The 16,992-nt window shown below is 46.0% G+C and overlaps 1 protein-coding gene across 1 annotated transcript in view; it reads left to right on the forward strand.

Moving 5' to 3' along the window:
• GALNT10 (polypeptide N-acetylgalactosaminyltransferase 10) overlaps window positions 1-16,992 on the forward strand; it is a 227,036-nt gene that overhangs the window by 90,693 nt on the left and 119,351 nt on the right. The window contains exons 3-4 of the mRNA XM_010829397.1: window positions 9,067-9,169; window positions 12,349-12,487. Of these exons, the coding sequence (XP_010827699.1) occupies window positions 9,067-9,169; window positions 12,349-12,487 (242 nt within the window). The remainder of the gene's footprint in view (window positions 1-9,066; window positions 9,170-12,348; window positions 12,488-16,992) is intronic.

A 16,992-nucleotide genomic window follows, 5' to 3' on the forward strand; every position in this document is an offset into this window, starting at 1 on the left:
TGCTTCTACCTTCCTGCCTAAGCTGTCAGCATCTCTGCCTACAGTGTGATGACAGTCTCCTCCCTGGGTGCCACCCTCCCCCTTGGCTGCTAGAGGGCTTTCCAAATGCACCCTGATCTTGCTGCCTCCTTCTGTAAAATACTTAATTTCCAAATGCTTCTGGGGAAGACAGAATCCTCCTTCCTGCCCCTCTCATCCCCACCAGGCTTCCACTCTTTCTCTGTGCAACACATACCCTGATCTTCTTTTAGTCCCTCCTGTGTTTCATATTTACCCGGCCACAGGGTCTCTGCACACCCACTGTCTGAAAGCCTCTGCTCTCTTCTCTCTGCTGAGTTAATCCTGCTTATACTCCATCCGTTTCCTCAGGGAAGCCTTTCCTGACTTTGCAGTCTGGATAAGACCCTCCTTATCTGATCTGAAAGAAATGGACTCTCTTAGCACCCTATATCCTTCTTTTCTGCACAGGCCACTGTAGCTATTTAAATTTTTTTGTGGTGTGGATTAAAGTCTGTGTTCCTTGCGGCCCCACATATTACTGTAAGTTCTATGAGAGCAGGGCCCTTATCTGTCTTGCTCACAAGTGTATTCTTTATATATAGCACAGAGCCTGGCATGTGCTTGTATTCATCAAACATTTAAGTAAATGGATGGATGGATGGGTGAGAGACCCAAATGAATATTAGCAAATTATCAGAGTGTTGTTATTTGTTTTCCCAGCGATTAACCCTTTGGAAACTTCCTCTGAAGAATATGATACAAGTTGCAATCTTTCTTTTAGAATGAAAGAGAAAAGTTACTGGAGTTTCCATGTGCCCTTTAGATAATAGATATTATGAAGTATCTTGGCTCTTTTCTCTCTGCTATTTAAAAGTCTTTTAATGAACTTTCACACCCTCCATAGCAAATGACCTTTTCTAGAGCCATGGGTACAAAACAAAAGGATGAATTAGATGGGTAGAATGCTTCTGCCTTTGGGAGTACAGGATCAGCCTTTTAAACACCACGGTTCCTGTTTGTGAATGACCTTGCCCTCTTAGGGAATGGGGCCCCAATCCAGATTTTAGATTCTGACATCCTGGTGTTAGGACCACAGGGTTATTGGAGCCAGGAAAATTGCACACCCGATTACTGGGTGGAACAGCAGGATCACCTGACGTGGCCAACTTGATCTCGTGGTTGCTGGGTTATAGTGTCTCCATCCGTTCATAAACAGCACCCTTTAGGAGTGATTGCTTTCTCATACTTCCTGGTCCTGGTTGTAGTGAAAGGTAGATTTTCTCAGAACAGCAGCTACTAGGTAAGGGCTGGGGCTAGGTCAGCTCATTTCAGTCTGTCTTGTGGAATGTCTAAGAGTGGTCCTCAGCCTACAGTGAGGGTACATTTCCTCTGAAAACAAAATCATCTTTCTCTATGCATTTCTCCCAGGTAGAGAGGGATTCTGAGATTAACAGGTGGATAGGTGGTAGCATATTTTATTATTGTTCCTTGCTCAAAGACCTTTTGTGGCTCCCATCTGCCAAACAGCTCAAATGTAAGGCCCTCAGATTCTGGTCCAGACTAACCCTAACTGACTCTCTTTTTTCCTGACTCTCATATCCCACTCCCACCGGCCAAATCAGGGTCCTTGCCATTAAGGAAACAGGCCCCTTGCTTTCTAACCTCCACCTCTGCACGTGCTTCCCCTCCAGCTGGACTCTGTCCTCCCACTGCTGCCAGTCAGAATCTTACCTGTCCTATTAGGCAACTTTCAATTTTTGCAGGAATTTTTCCCTGATGGTCTTAGATGGAATTTAACCTTTGGCTCTTGTAAATACCGATAGAATTCATCTGTACAACTTCAAGGGCACTCACATGACAGTGTAGTGTGCTTTTTCCTTTCTTATATTCATCCTATTTGCTGAGGCTAAGAATGATCCTAATTCTCTTTATTTCCCCCACAGTTCTTTGGACATAGTAGGTCCTTAATTCTTCGATGGAGTCATCCTGTTTTATGAGATGAATGAAGAAATATAAACAATTCAGCTTATGTCCTCAAGACTCATGAAGAAAGTACATTTATCCAGTTGTCCGAACTCCCTTGCTTAGAGTCACTTTATGCTTTTGGATAAATGAAGTCCTACCTGGCCCTCTTTGAAGGATAACCTTGAAGACAGCCTTGAAGAGAATGCTCTGCTGTGTGTGTGTGTGTGTGAAGGTTATTAGAATAATTACTTAGCAGATAAACAAATGTTTGGAATTATATAGAGTCATTTAAGCCTCAGAGCAAATCATTTCGGCGCCTTTGTAGGGTTATTTGAGAAGGAGGTTGCAAGTGAGGAAACTCTCCTAAAATTTGCAGCAGAATCTAATCCATTGTAGTCTTCAGACCCTGGATGAAGCAAATGCCCCGCTCAGTTTTCCTTTCAGCATTGCTGTTTTTGAGCACACAACTCTTTTTCCATTGTTTTGAAGACACCAACCAGCTGGGCCAGAGACATAAGCGTCCTCTCTGAGCGGGAGTTGCCAAGTCTGCAGGGTCAGGATTAGAGTATGTGCTTTAACAGACCTTTCTCCATGGGCAGGATACACTTGGCTCACTTCACCACCTTTCTTCCCACCCTCCAAAGGATGCCAGGCACACTAAGTAGTGATTAAACAAAAGATTAAAATTCCATTTGTGTGTGTGTGCGTGTGGCTGTTTGAACACTAATCGATTCTTTCAGTGGAATGTTAAGTAAAAGCACACAGCTACCAGAAGCAGTTATTTAGAGCAGCCAGTCAAAATCCAGTTCCAATTTATTGTTTAATGTGATTTCCACAATCATTCTGCCAGCCTCCTCCACGCACTCCCTCTCACCGTCCTTGCCCTCTGCTCCTTCCCAACCCTTCTGCTTCCTGTAGCAAAAGGATATCTAGAAATATCGGGGAAGGAAAGTAGCAGAAGATGGTTGCTGAAGGAAAATAATCACAGCTTTTATAGACAAACCTGTGAGTCTGTAGAATGGAAATTGCCTCTGGACTGAAATCCGGACTACCTTTTTGCATAACATTAAGTGATGGCTTTGCATAAGAATCGCTCTCTTTTAAGAAACAGCGTTTTTTTTTCTGGTTGTGAAAGGTCTGTTTCTGTTGTAGAATGCCACTATTAACTAAGAACTTTCTTCTTTCCTCAAGAACAGTGAGTTTCCACATGGGCACATGACCTCCTGTTAATGAGGAAATTCTCTAAATCCTGTTATCAGCAGTAGCCAGTTGAATTGGCTCAGGTGTTCAATAGGTTTCCTCTGCAGGGCTCATAGTTTTATTATTAGATTCCCATCCCTGCCCTTTCTCCCCCAGACATGGCCATCACATACACCAGATCATAAACTTTCTCCGGAAATAACCTATTAATAGTTGCACTCCTTTACCGAGGGGGCCTAACTTTATGCCAGATACTGAGCTTGATGTGTTGTGTGGATGAGCTCAGTTCATTCTCTCAACAACCTGCACATTATTCTGATAGTTTTCCCTATTAACCAATCCAGCAAACTGGGGTCCATCTGCCCAGGGAGTAAAACCTAGGTTTTTCCAACTCTGGAGTCAGAATGCTCTGAGTCATCCAACTAGACTTCCTGCCCCATTGATGAGCAATCATTCATGCAGTCATACACCTGATACTTTCTGAGGGCCTAGGTATTGACCTAGGAAAACACAGTGACAAATCAAAACAGACATGCCCCTGCCTTCAGGGAGCTCACAGTCTAACCCATGGAGAGAACAGCCAGATCTGGTTTGATCTTTGGGGCTGACAAACTATGGGGTTTGGGGCAACTCTGTTCTACTCTTTTAGCCTCGGGTTTCATAACTGAGTGAGACAGCTGGATTTTGGCAAGTGGCTTTCCACCTTTACTGTGAATTACATGGAGATGTGTTTAAAGATCCATTGCTTCCTGGCCTCCTATGCTCAGATACTTTGATTTCATAGGTTCAGGGTGGGGTCCAGGAAATTTTATATATAATGAGGGCTCAGGTCCCCAAAGAACCATCCTTTGAGAGCAACTGATCTGTCTCTAAACCCATTAGCACCTGCACGGGATCTGTGTTGTCACACCTGTGTTCACAGTGCTTACCACGGTGCCTGGCACAAATATTTAGCAATAGTTGGAATGATCTATCTGTGGGTTTCTATGGGTGGATGTCAGAGACTTCTGATCACAGTTTTCATTAAGGTTTCTGGATAAGATTCTAAGGGCCTCCTGGGCTCAGAATACTCGGTGGTTTTAGGATTGAAACCAACTCCTTCTTTGACCAAAAGCTTAGACCTATTATGGGAAATCTTTTTAACATGTATAGTTAAAAAAAAAAAAAAAAAAATGGGCTTCTCTGGTAGCTCAGCTGGTAAAGAATCTGCCTGCAATGTGGGAAACCAGAGTTTGATCCCTGGGTTGGGAAGATCCCCTGGAGAAGCGAAAGGCTACTCACTCCAGTATTGTGGCCTGGAGAATTCCATGGACTTTATAGCCCATGGATTCTTGAAGAGTTGGACACAGCTGATCAACTTTCACTTTCACTTTTCTTTCACTTTCATAGTAAAATTTGAGTCCTGTATCAAGATGATTTGATCAGATGTCAATTTATAGTAGATCCTTAAAATCCGAAGGCTATCCACGTTCTATGTGTAAATTTTGAACATGCTTCCAATACACAGTTTGTGATTTTCTGGTTCACTTGAAAGTACTTTTTTGGGCAGGTTTTCCAGGTAGGAAAATGAGACTTGTCCAGGACCATGCTGCAAGCTCTCTCCACTAAAATCCAGTGTGGGAATGAAAGAACGTGGCTTTTATCCTCTGGCTTACTTATGTGCCCTTGGTTGGGTAGTTTGGTCTCTTTGGACCTCAGTTTTCCCACCTATAAGATAGAAAAAAGGTGGACTTACTGTTTCTGAGAGGCTGCATAGCTTGGATACTTGAGAACCTCCTTGTAACTACATGTTTAACTTGCCGAAGTGCCTCTGTCGGCAAGCTCCAAAGTCCTCTTAGTTTAGGGAAGAAGTAAAAACTAATGCTTCCCTGGTGACTCAGCCAGCGAAAAATCCACCTATAACGCAGGAGTCCCAGGTTCAATCCCTGAGTCTGGAAGATTCCCTGGAGAAGTGAATGGCAACCCACTCCAGTATTCTTGCCTGGAGAATTCCATGGACAGAAGAGCCTGGCAGGCTACAATCCATGGGCTTGCAAAGAGTTGGACATGACTGAGTGACTGTCACTTATCATCTAAGAACTGAGACCACCTAAAAAAGGCCATCTCTGGAGATCATTCCAGAGGGGCATGCATCATTAAGGCAAAGGCAGTGAGGTGGTAGAGGCTGTTAAGCATGAAACTCCCAGAATTTTGGAACCTTAATTCTGTACCCTGTCAGTTCCGCAGTTCACTGTTCATTCTGATGAGATTCAGGGGAGTTGATCTCTGTGCAGTCACAGCTGTGAGATTCAGCTCCGTGCCCCATTCCCAGGAACATGAGAAGACATCCACAAACATATAGATGAGACAGTGTCCTTTCCAGAATCTTGAACTCTTGAAATGTCTTTGCAAAGGTCACCTCACCTTTGCTACTCAAAATGTTTTTCGGGGATCAGCAGCATCACCTAGGAGCTTGTTAGAAATGCAGAGTCTCAGGCCCAGCCCAGACCTCGTGTATCAGAATCCATATTTAACAAGATACTCACGTGATTATACTGCACAGGAAAATTTGAGAAGCGCTAGCCCTAACTCCAATACTTTGGCCACCTGATGCAAATAACTAATTCATTGGAAAAGACCCTGATACTGAGAAAGATTGAAGGCAGGAGAAGGGGACGACAGAGGATGAGATGGTTAGATGGCATCATTGAACTCTATGGACATGAGTTTGAAGCTCCAGGAGTTGGTGATGGACAAGGAAGCCTGGCGTGCTGCAGTCTTTGGGGTCACAAAGAGTCAGACATCACCAAGCGATTGAACTGAACTGAGCCCTAACTCTGTGTTCGACTCCCCTCCTTCACATCCTGATGAACAAGCATCCTGTTCCTGGCCTCCCCTAACATCTTCTTCCAAGTGGCCTATTTCATCTTAAGACCAGCCCACCTTTTGGAATTCCTTCTGTGTTTTCAGCTAACCCATCAGGCATTCAATAACTTCTGCCCTTGGCTCTCACACTAGCCTCAGGGCCTCATAGAACAAGATAAACTCTCCCGTGTTTCCCATGGCTTCTCATCTCCAAATTCTCATAGAACACAGTTTCTAATCTTCCTCATGCATATCTGTGTGTGGCAGCCCATTGCAAACTTACTGCAGCCAGAAAAATAACACAAATGAGGGATGAGAGCCAGGTCACATCACAGAGTCTTTGTGATCCCATGAACTGTAGCCCACCCACCAGGCTCCTGTGTCCATGGAATTTTCTAGGCAAGAATACTGAAGTGGGTTTCCATTTCCTCCAGGGAATCTTCCCGACCCAGAGATGAAACTCACGTCTCCTACTTTGGCAGGCGAATTCTTTACCACTGAGCCCCCTGGGAAGCCCTATTTCCCCACCCCGCCCCAACACTGGCAGTTAAAAAAAATCCTCAAAAACCACCAGATTGTGTTTGCCAGTGACCACATCTAAGATTTTTTGTGACCTTCACTGATGAATATCTGCTCAACTAGGATACAATAGCCCAGGTATGGTTTGACCAGCACAGACCAAGCAGGTTTATGACGTCCTGAATTCTAGACCAGTAGTTCTCAAATGTGAGTGTGCATCAGAATCTCTTTGAGGACTTGTTAAAACCCAAGTCTCTGGGCCCCACACCCAGTTTCTGCTGCTGCTTCCTGGATGGGGCTCATTTCTGACGAGTTCCCAGCTGCTGTGAGTGCTGCTGGTTCACATTGTAAGAACCACTTTAGATTGGTTCCTCCTATTAAGACAGCCTGGGTTTGCAGAACCTCTTTAGTTCCACCAGTGACCTAACATAGTCAGTGAAGTTCTCAGTCTTTGGGTAGCAGAAGAGGGAAAAGGAATTGGGAGGGAGGGCTGGAGGAAAGATTGCTAACCAACCCTTGACTGACCAATCCTGACGTCTAGAGGTAGAGTGCTTAACTTGGGCATATCCCCGATCCATTCCAAGACTTAGTTTCCCTGTTTGTGAAATAGGGCAGTGGCCCCAGATCAGTTTTTGAGTTGATGTGTTTGCTTGTGTGGAGATTTAATGGTCAGTTTGTTTTTAGCAGAGGACCTTTAGAAATGAAATCTCACTTAGAACCCCAGTATAGAAAACAGACAGATGCATTGCTGGTCTGACTGAAGTGCAGGGGTCAAGTTCTTAGTCAGTCTCCACCTTCTCAAGGCAGCACCGAGGTGTCTCCTGCAGAATGTGGCTCAATACAGTTGAAACCCCCTGAAGGAACTTCCCACTCAGCTCCTGTGATTTCTAAGACCCTGAGAACCATTTGCAGGCACATGACCTTTGTTTTTGCAGTTTTCTTTCCCTGTCTGACCATGACATGTGGCATGTCCACTTTCAGAATTTTCTTCCTGCAAGTCAGGTCTGCAGGAGAGGGAGTGCCGAGGATTATTATCATTAGAGCTGTTGTAGGGATATTGAGCCCTTATGGAAAATGTTCTAATGCGAGGATCAGCCAGGGACTTAATAAACAGGCATGAGGATGATTTTATTCCAGTGGCTTCTTGTTAGTGCTAATGTTCCAGCACACCATGCGTTCAGGGCCTTCATAGGTAATTATACAGGAAATAGGACTAGTGGATCCTGCACACCACAGTGGCATGAGCAGGTCTGTGGGTTTTTTTAAGGGCAAGGTGATGGGGAAAGCTGTTCTCATCTAGGTGAACACAGAAGATAGAAACAGCAGTGTGGAGCAGTGTCACCTTAGAAAGACTCTTACTGAGCCCTGGGATGGGCTCTTGGCATGGGAAAGCATCTGGCACCTTTTGATGACCCCAGAGGCTGGAATGCAACCTCTGGGAAACTGCTTCCTTAACAGGCCCACCAGGACAGACTCCCCTCCTGGAACACATAATAAATGTCTTCAGCTCCAGCCTCTGGGGGCCGCTCTCCTGTGCATTCCTGTTTTCTTTCAGTCATCCGAGCACTTGTTCAGACCTTCTACATACATCTGCCAGCTGCTTCCCGTCTCTGGGACCAGGCCTTCTTTGGGACTGCAGAGATGACTGTGACCCAGCTCCTCCTCCTGTGCTCCGTGCTCCTTGAGCCCAGCCCACTCTACCATGCTCCACCCGCCCAGGGTGTGCGCTCTGCCAGCCTCTCATTTCAACTTATCTGAAGTCCAGCCCAAAGGCCCCAGTGTCCGTGAACCCTTCCCCACTTCTCCCGGGTGGAAGTGAAGTCCTCTAGCTCTTTCTCGGAACCTCTCATCCCAGGTCCATTTCCTCTGCCTCATCCAGTGCAGAGCCACTAGGCAGCTGTGGCTCTTAAGCACTTGGAAGGAGGCTGAACTGAGATGCCCACAAGTGTGACATACACACTGGATTTTGAAGACTCAGTGCACACACAAAAAGGAACATAGACTTAACCTCAACATTTGCTTCCACTGCCTGTTGAAATGATCTTACTTTAGATCAGTGGTCCCCAACCTTTTTGGCACCAGGGACCAATTTCATGGAAGACAGTTTTGCCACAGTTTTGGGAACTCCTGCTTTTGATGGAGTATATGAAGCTAAATGAAATACATTGTCAAAACTCACTTCACCTGGTTTAAAAAAGTAGCGTTACATATGTGGCTCATCTTGGTAGCTTACATTATATTTCTGCTAGACAGTGTCATACCTACCACCTTCTCTCTTCTGTAAAAGGAGTGTCTGTCCATCTGCCTTCTCTCCCACGGGTTTGTCAGTTCCCGGAGGGTGGGCACTGTGTGTCATCTTTCTGAACTTTGCACACCTGGCTGGCACAGGTGGGCAGGAGTAACCAAGTTCTGAGGGAATTAATAAATGAACCACTAATGGCAGACATTCATCCCTTAGGCCATGTACTTTCTGGGTCTCTTTGTTATTAAACTTATTTTCCCTTTTCCTCTTTTTCATAGTTTTTGTCTTTTTTTAAGGGCTCACACAATCAACCAAAGAAGAGCTTTTTCTTTGGAGATAGGCAGAAACTGAAGGACTGGCACGACAAAGAAGCCATCAAGAGGGATGCTCAGCGTGTAGGTACGAAGGGCAGGGCGTCCACGGGTGGGTCCCCTGGAGAGTGCTTGCACGTGTGTGTGTGTGTGTGTGTGTGTTATGGGAGCATCTAGACCTCCTGTTGACTCCTTGTCTATTTGCCATTATCCCTTCCCCTGGTTCCCAGGGCCAGCCCTCTCCCCTCCTTCACCTGTTAGCTGACCCCTTTCTCCATTCACATCATCAGATCCACTGCTTTCAGCCCTTTGCCCTGAAACCCTATGGTGATAGAAAATGTCTCCCTCCTGGAAGATATGTTACCACTAAAATGAGGAGCAGTAAGAATAAGAACCCACATTTACTGAACACCAACAGCGAAAAGGCCCACGATCCACACTTTGCACGTTTTCTTGATGAAACCCCTAACCAACCTTTGTAGCTCATTCGATGAGAAGGAACCTGGAGCTCACAGAGGTGGGGTAATTTAGCTGCAGACATACAATGAGAAAGAGGCAAGCTTGAGACTTGAACCCAGGTCTGGAGGGCTGAGTTGATCCCTCCCCAACATCACAGCCACAGGGCTGAGTGAAACTAGTGGGCTTCTGCTGAAGCTTTCTTCACCTGATTAGCCTTTGGAACAGCCCCTGTTCCACTGCAGAGTTGGAATGGGTGAGGTATATAGAAATCATGTGGAGAGTCATCTCCAAAGGGCCTGCCTTGGAGCCAGGAGAGCAGCTCTGATGCTACCTACCACCCATCTGACCCTCAGATAAATTCCAGACTCCTGGAGCCTCGGTTTCCCCTCTGTCCTCAGGGCTCATGCTTCCTGCTTTGATAACCAAAGAGTACTTTTGTGAAGGTGACAAAGTATAGCTTTACAATACTGGAAAGAAATATAAGGGATTTGTATTTTCATTTTTGTATCAGAGGTACCCAGCACTATTGATTTTCTTTTTTAAAATGTTACACTGTGACAAAACCAGATTACAAGAAGCTCTGAATACAGCTGACATAGTAACTGGTGGTCAGGGAAATCCAAAGACACATCTGCCAATGATTTAGAATGAAGGGTTGGAATGCTGCTTAGATTAAGAAAGGAAACATTTGAAAAGAGCTAATTTCCCAGGCACTTATACCAGAATTATTAGAACGTTGGGCTAACTAGCCAGAAAAGAGTAAGCAGTGGTGACATTATTAAGAATAATAGTAACCAGCCCAGGTTGAACACTCACTGTGTGCCGGGCATCTTGCTCTGCTGCTGCTGCTGCTGCTAAGTCACTTCAGTTGTGTCCGACTCTGTGCAGCCCATAGATGGCAGCCCACCAGGCTCCCCTGTCCCTGGGATTCTGCAGGCAAGAACCCTGGAGTGGGTTGCCATTTCCTTCTCCAATGCATGAAAGTGAAAAGTGAAAGTGAAGTCACTCAGTTGTGTCTGACACTCAGAGACCCCATGGACTGCAGCCTTCCAGGATCCTCCATCCATGGGATTTTCCAGACAAGAGTACTGGAGTGGGGTGCCACTGCCTTCTCTGTCTTCCCCTGCATTCCCCCCTTAATCATCACACTGAACCTTTTCATCCCAATGAACACTAAGGGAAAAACCCAAGACACAGAAAAGCCGAAGGCTCTCCCAAGATGACAGGCAGGAGCAGCAGGGCTGGGCTTCAAACTCCACTCAATGCAGCTCCAGGGCCTGAACTTGGAATCATTCCCCTGCACTGCCCCCTCCACCAGAGCTTCCCTCCCCGCCCAAACAGATGCTTCTGCCCTTCTTTGTCTGCCTGCAGCATCTGTGTCCCTTGTGGGATCATGCTGGGCACTGGCCAGCAGTGTCTTATCCCAGAGCCATGCAAGTTACAGGCAGCAGAGTCTCTCCATCGTCGGGCTGGATCAGAGCAGGCACCGCCCCAGGCTCCACCTCTCTACTTGCACCTTCTCATCATGCTGATGTTGACATCATTTACTTTGCAAAGTAAATGGGGTGTTGCTCAGGCCACGGGCTCCAAAAGATGAGGTGATTTTCAGTTAGCTGATTCTGTTACCATTTCTTCCACACTGTCGCCAATGGCAGGTGCTTGGTCTATTATTGCAGGGGTTAGGGGACATCAGCACATACCATCTGCACCCCGGAAACCCAGAAAGTAATTTCCTGGAGCATCAGGGACTCTTTCCCCAGATGGCTTGTACAGAGAAAGGAAAGCTGGCACTGGATCCACCCAGATCCCAGACTAAGAGCCACACTTTTCAGGCAGTTCAGGCCTAGGCAAGGCAGATTGTCATTAGTTTGCTGGCTTAAAAAAAATCAAAGCATCTTTGATCATTTGTGGCAATTTTGATTTACATGTAAAGTTCGAGTCGCCTGGAGAGGAATCACAGAATTTCTTCACATGGTTAATAGGGTTTATCTTTACCGAAAGCTCTTGGGTGTACAGCCTCTCATTTGACTTTCTCAGGATGGTATGGGTACCAGACAAGAACAAGCTACAGTTCATAGAGCTAGTGTGACTGGCCCAAGGTTGGTCAGCTCCTAGGCAGGTGACCTGGCCTCCCATCCAGGTGGGCGGACTTCAGGGTCAGGGATGTTTGGGGCTCCTGGTAGAGGGTGGGAAAGCATGGAGCCCAGAGACCTACTTTTATAACCTTTCTGAGTCCTGGTTTTCCTTTTTTATTGCATAATTTTATTTACTTATTATTTTTGGCTGCACTGGGTCTTTGTTGCCATACTGGACCCTCTCCAGCTGTGGCGAGTGGGGACTGCCTTCCAGTTGCAGTGTGTGGGCTTCTCGTTGCGGTGGCTTCTCCGGCTATGGAGCCCTGGCTCTAGAGCATGCTGGCTTCAGCAATTGTGGCATGCAGGTCCAGTCACCCCATGGCATGTGGGATCCTCCTGGACCAGGGATCAAACCTATGACCCTTGCATTGGCGGGTGGACTCCTTACCACTGACCCACCAGGGAAGTCCCAAGTCCCGGCTTTTCTCTCTGTAGAAAGAGGGCTCACGTGTCCACCCTGACAGCCTGTTGTGGAAGTTACAGGAGAACGGAGCTGCAGTGCATGACACAGCCATGGCTGAGTCTCATTCCCTTTCCCTCTTTAGCCCTGCAGAATCCAGAGAAACACTCTGTAGCAAGTGTAAAGTCTTTTCTTGGTGATTTAAGCACGTTTTTCCTCTTCCCTTTCCCACTGCATTTAATTGGCAACCCGGATTTTGCTGTTTGCTCCTAGGAGACGGAGAACAAGGGAAGCCCTTCCCGTTGACCTATGCTGAGCGAGTGGACCAGGCGTACCGAGAAAATGGATTTAACATTTACGTCAGTGATAAAATCTCCCTGAATCGCTCTCTCCCTGACATTCGGCACCCAAAGTGAGTGTAACTTCTCTCATCTTCTGGGATCTAAGGATTTTTGCCCTTGACTCTCGTTGAGGATTAAAGAAACAGGTCCATAAAGCACTGCTGGAGGAGATTCCCTCTGTTATCCAGGGCCTTTGTGTACAGGTTCCTGTGAGCAGATTCTCCTAGAATTTAGAGCTGGCATGGCCAAGGGAACGGTATTGTCTCCCCTAAAGAGTTGGTCTCCTTCCTCTATTCATGCAGTGGAAACCAGGATCTCTGTATTTCCTCTTTGGACTCTGGCCCACACGGAAGTCCAGACCTCAATTTGCAAGACAAGTGCAACAACAGTTTCAACCCTCCCTTGCTCCACCTTCTGTGTGTGACATTTTTATTTCTTTTTTTTTTTTTTAACTCTTTATTTTAGCTATCCTGTGCACTTTTATGTATGTGTCTTGGTTATGTGAAGTCTCTCAGTCGTGTCCGACTCTTTGCGACCCCATGGACTGTAGCCTATCAGGTTTCTCCATCCATGGGATTTTCCAGGCAAGAGTGCTGGAGTGGATTGCCGTTTCCTTCTCCAGGGGATCTTCCCGACCCAGGAATTAAACCCAGGTCTCCCGCATTGCAGGCAGACGCTTTACTGTCTGAGCCACCAGGGAAGCCCTCAAGTCTTGGTTATAAGCTATCCCAAATCATTTTGAGAGCGCACATGTCATCATGATTAAAAAGATAACAGTGACCGCTAACTTTGTTTGAACACGTAGTGTGTGTCCAAGCACTTTTTCATGTCAGTTCCCTGCACTGTAGGCCCCGTGATGATGCCCATGTTTATGGATGAGGAAACCGAAGCTTAAAGGGGTACTGCCACACAGTGACTAAGAAGCTGAGTCAGTTCTTGAGCTCCAGTTCAACCAAACACTCTACTCTGGATCTTAAGCCATCCTGCCTTTCACTTTTGAAAGGAGTATTGTCGTGGTCATGGTGACTTTCTAATAGAGCAGTATGTCTTAAAGTTGCTGTGCTTTAGAATCACATGGAGGGCTGTTAGTTGGAACACAGGATGTTGAGCCTCAAGCCCATACTTCCTGATCCAGTGGATCTGGGTGGGCAGCCAAGACCTTCATTACTAGTAAGCTCCCATGTGGTGTTCATGGGGTCCACACCTTGGGGACCACTGCTAGCAGATTTCAGAATTACTTCCAAAACAAAAAGAGACTCACAGACTTAGATGATGAACTTATGGTTGCCAGGAGGGAAGGACAGGGAGAAGGGATAGTTAAGGAGTTTGGGATGGACTTGTACATGCTGCTCTATTTAAAATGGATAACCAATAAGGACCTACTCCATAGCACAGGGAGTTCTGCTTAATGTTATGTGGCACCCTGGATTGGAGAGGAGTTTGGGCAGAATTGATACATATACATGTATGGCTGAGGCATCTCACTGTTCACCTGAAACTATCACAACATTGTTAATCGGCTGTACCCGATTATAAGATAAAAAAAATTTTTTTATGTTTTTTTTTCCATGAAGGCTGTTATGAGTAGCAGTGGAGCAGAAACTATTTTGCTCAGGGACTACAAAATTAGAGGCCAGGGAAAGATAGTAACAGCTAACACTTATTAGATACTTACTGTATGCCAGGCATTGTTCTAAGCCAATGGTTCTCAAAGTGTAGTTGCCAGGCCAGCAGAGCTTGTTAGACATGCAAATTTCTGGATCCCAGCCCAGGTTTACTGAATCAAAAGCTCTGCGTAGGGGCTCAGCCATCAGTGTTTTAACAAGCCCTCCATGTGATTCTGATGCAAAGCTCAAGTTTTACGTATACATTCTTTTTTTTAATATCCTTTTCCATTGTGGTTTATCACAGGATATTGAATATAGTCCCCTGTGCTATACATTAGGACCTGTTGTTATCCATTCTAATAGTCTTCATCTACCAACCCTAGAACCAATGGTACTTTAAGTACGTTAACTCAGCCAAACCTTCCCAAAACCCTGGGAGATAGGTGCCTTTGTTATCACCATTTTACACTTGAGGAATGAGGTCCAAAGAGTTAAATAATTAGTACTGGATGACATAGCTGGTAAAAGGTGGTGCCAGAATTTGCATGCAGAGAGTCTGACCTAGTATCTGAGTCATTAGGTCTTTCTACCTCTACGAGCTCAACTGGTAGAGTATAATAATAAAGAATCTTGGTAGCATGTTTGGCTACTTAAAAGTGCTTTTTGGCCCCTTACATCTTTCAGTCCCTGCAACATTACCTGAAGGTTGGCGTTATTATTATCATCTCCACTGTATAGATGAGGAAAGCACTCAACTAGGAATTTTCACGAAAAGGTGTGCTGCTTGCCCAGACCTGTAAGAATTCGCAAGGATTTCTTACAGTGAGGGGAGGGAGTGAGGGGCCTTGCAGGGCTTGCCCGAGGGGTTGCAATTTGTTTCATGGTCTTCACTATCAAGCCTGGGATTTTTTTCATGTAAGTATGAAAATGTAGTTCAGATATTTCGGATGTTGCTGGATTCAGAACTGTGACCTGACTCCAAGGGTCAGAAACTCAATTTATGTTTAGCCCCTTGCAGAGTTCAGTTTCTGCATTAATTTCATCTTTCTAAGTCTAGAAAAGTTCATATGGGAGCATTATACTCTCACCTCAACCACTGCTCTGTGGTTCTGTAGACTCTCAACTTTGGCTGTACCTGGGGTGGTTTTAAAAAATAAAAAAACTGGTGCCCCACCCCAACCACTGGAGTCTGAATTTCTGGAGGTATAGCCTGGGTCTCAGGATTTTCTAAAATCTCAGGATGCGATTTTCACATGTAGATAGGGTTGAGAACTACTGGTGTGAAATAAGGAATATTTTTTTACAATGAGAGAGAAGTTTTCATCCACTCATTCACCTGTTCATCTAGTAAATGGATATTCATGGTCTTCTGTGTACCAAGCCCTGTTCTTAACACCAGGAACACAATGATAAATGAGCCCTTATTGCTGCCTTAGAACAAGAGGTGGAGGCAGATGGCAGAAGCAGGTCATTACACCACAGATGAGAACCAGTGATGGGGCGGGCATAGGGTGCTTTGGAACCCCAGAGGACACCCCCACCCTACACCAACCTTTGCAAGACCTCATTGCAAGTAGAGAGCTAGGCAAGACAATGCACAGTCTTTGACTTACGGGGTGAGTCTCTCAGCTGTTAGAGGGGAAGCCAGGGTGGGGATGTGCCCCTTTGTCTCCCAGTGCAGTGCTCTCTCCCAACAGCCAAGAAAAAGAAAGGTCTTCCTACTCAAGGAGTCCCAGGACCCACAGAGAGGTTTGTGACTAGAATTCAGGAGGGTCTATAAACTTGAGTGAAAACAACTTTGCATTTTTCTTTTCATGAACCTCTCACGGAAATCTAGTGCTCGCTTCAGTTATGAATGTAGGCAATGAAGTACCTATGATGTCACCAAAAGAAATCATCTACTTTCCCATCGCTTTACAGATATCTTGAAATGTCACAGATACTCATCACTGCTTTGGGATGAGGGTAGATTTTAGAACTTCCACTTGATCTTGTCATCTAATGTGTTAGTGAAGAAGCACATTTATGACTCTATTTCAGATTTCTTTATTATTTTGATAACTGTATTTCAGCCTAACTGGTTTCCTTTACAAGCTCATATATTTTATTTTATTCCTTGTGAGCATTATTCTGAGAAGTGACCATGAGCTTCACCAGCCTGGCAGAGGGGTTCAGGGTCTGGGTTTAAGGGAAGGAAGCCCAGTTCTGGGTAGGTGTGATTTCCACCTAAGGCGCCTCTATTACCAGTCCACCCACCCAGCCAGATCCAAGTTATGGTGAAAGATGCTGCTAAATCCAGTGCTCCTGACACTCCCCACCCCCCACCTTTTTTAGAATCTTGTCGCGGAAGCTGATTTTTCATAAATGAGTTGACAGGTTTCTTGAAGAACTTTTTTCTTTTTCCAGGGGAAGTGGAGTGGGCGGGGGATCTCTCCTGGAGTTTGACAGCAGAAATGTGCGAGGAAATTAGAGCAGTTGAGCTGCTCAGTCTCTCTGGTTTCTTTTAGCTTCAACAACTTCTCCGGCAGGAGCTGAGGTTTATGTTTGCCTTCTACTCCTTCAGACTGAATTTTGGCAACAGCATGTGAGGAACAGAATTGAGGGGCTGTTTGTTTGTGCCAGCCGCATTCACTTCCTCCAGAATCTGCGTGGGGGACCATACAGCCATGGAGAATGGAGACTGGGCGGTACAGCCCCAGTGGCTGGGTTTGCACAGTGGAGGTGGCCAGCTGGCTCTGAGCAGGCCTGCCCTCTGCACCTCCCGCCAAGGGAGCGGAAACAGAGGACGGCTGGTGGGCTGGCCCACTTTCCTCCTCCCCTGGAGGTGGCCCTGGTAGCCTGTTTGGCAACTGCCCTTTGGCAACTGTTTGGCATCTTTCACCAACTGCCCCCTCCAGGGCACACAGCTGATGGCAATGGAGTCCCAACTGCTGGAAGCGTCCTGGGTCTAAAGATCCCTGGGCGAACCC

This window comes from Bison bison, unplaced genomic scaffold (assembly GCF_000754665.1).
Source record: "Bison bison bison isolate TAMUID 2011002044 unplaced genomic scaffold, Bison_UMD1.0 scf7180017864505, whole genome shotgun sequence".
Classification (NCBI taxonomy): domain Eukaryota; kingdom Metazoa; phylum Chordata; class Mammalia; order Artiodactyla; family Bovidae; genus Bison; species Bison bison.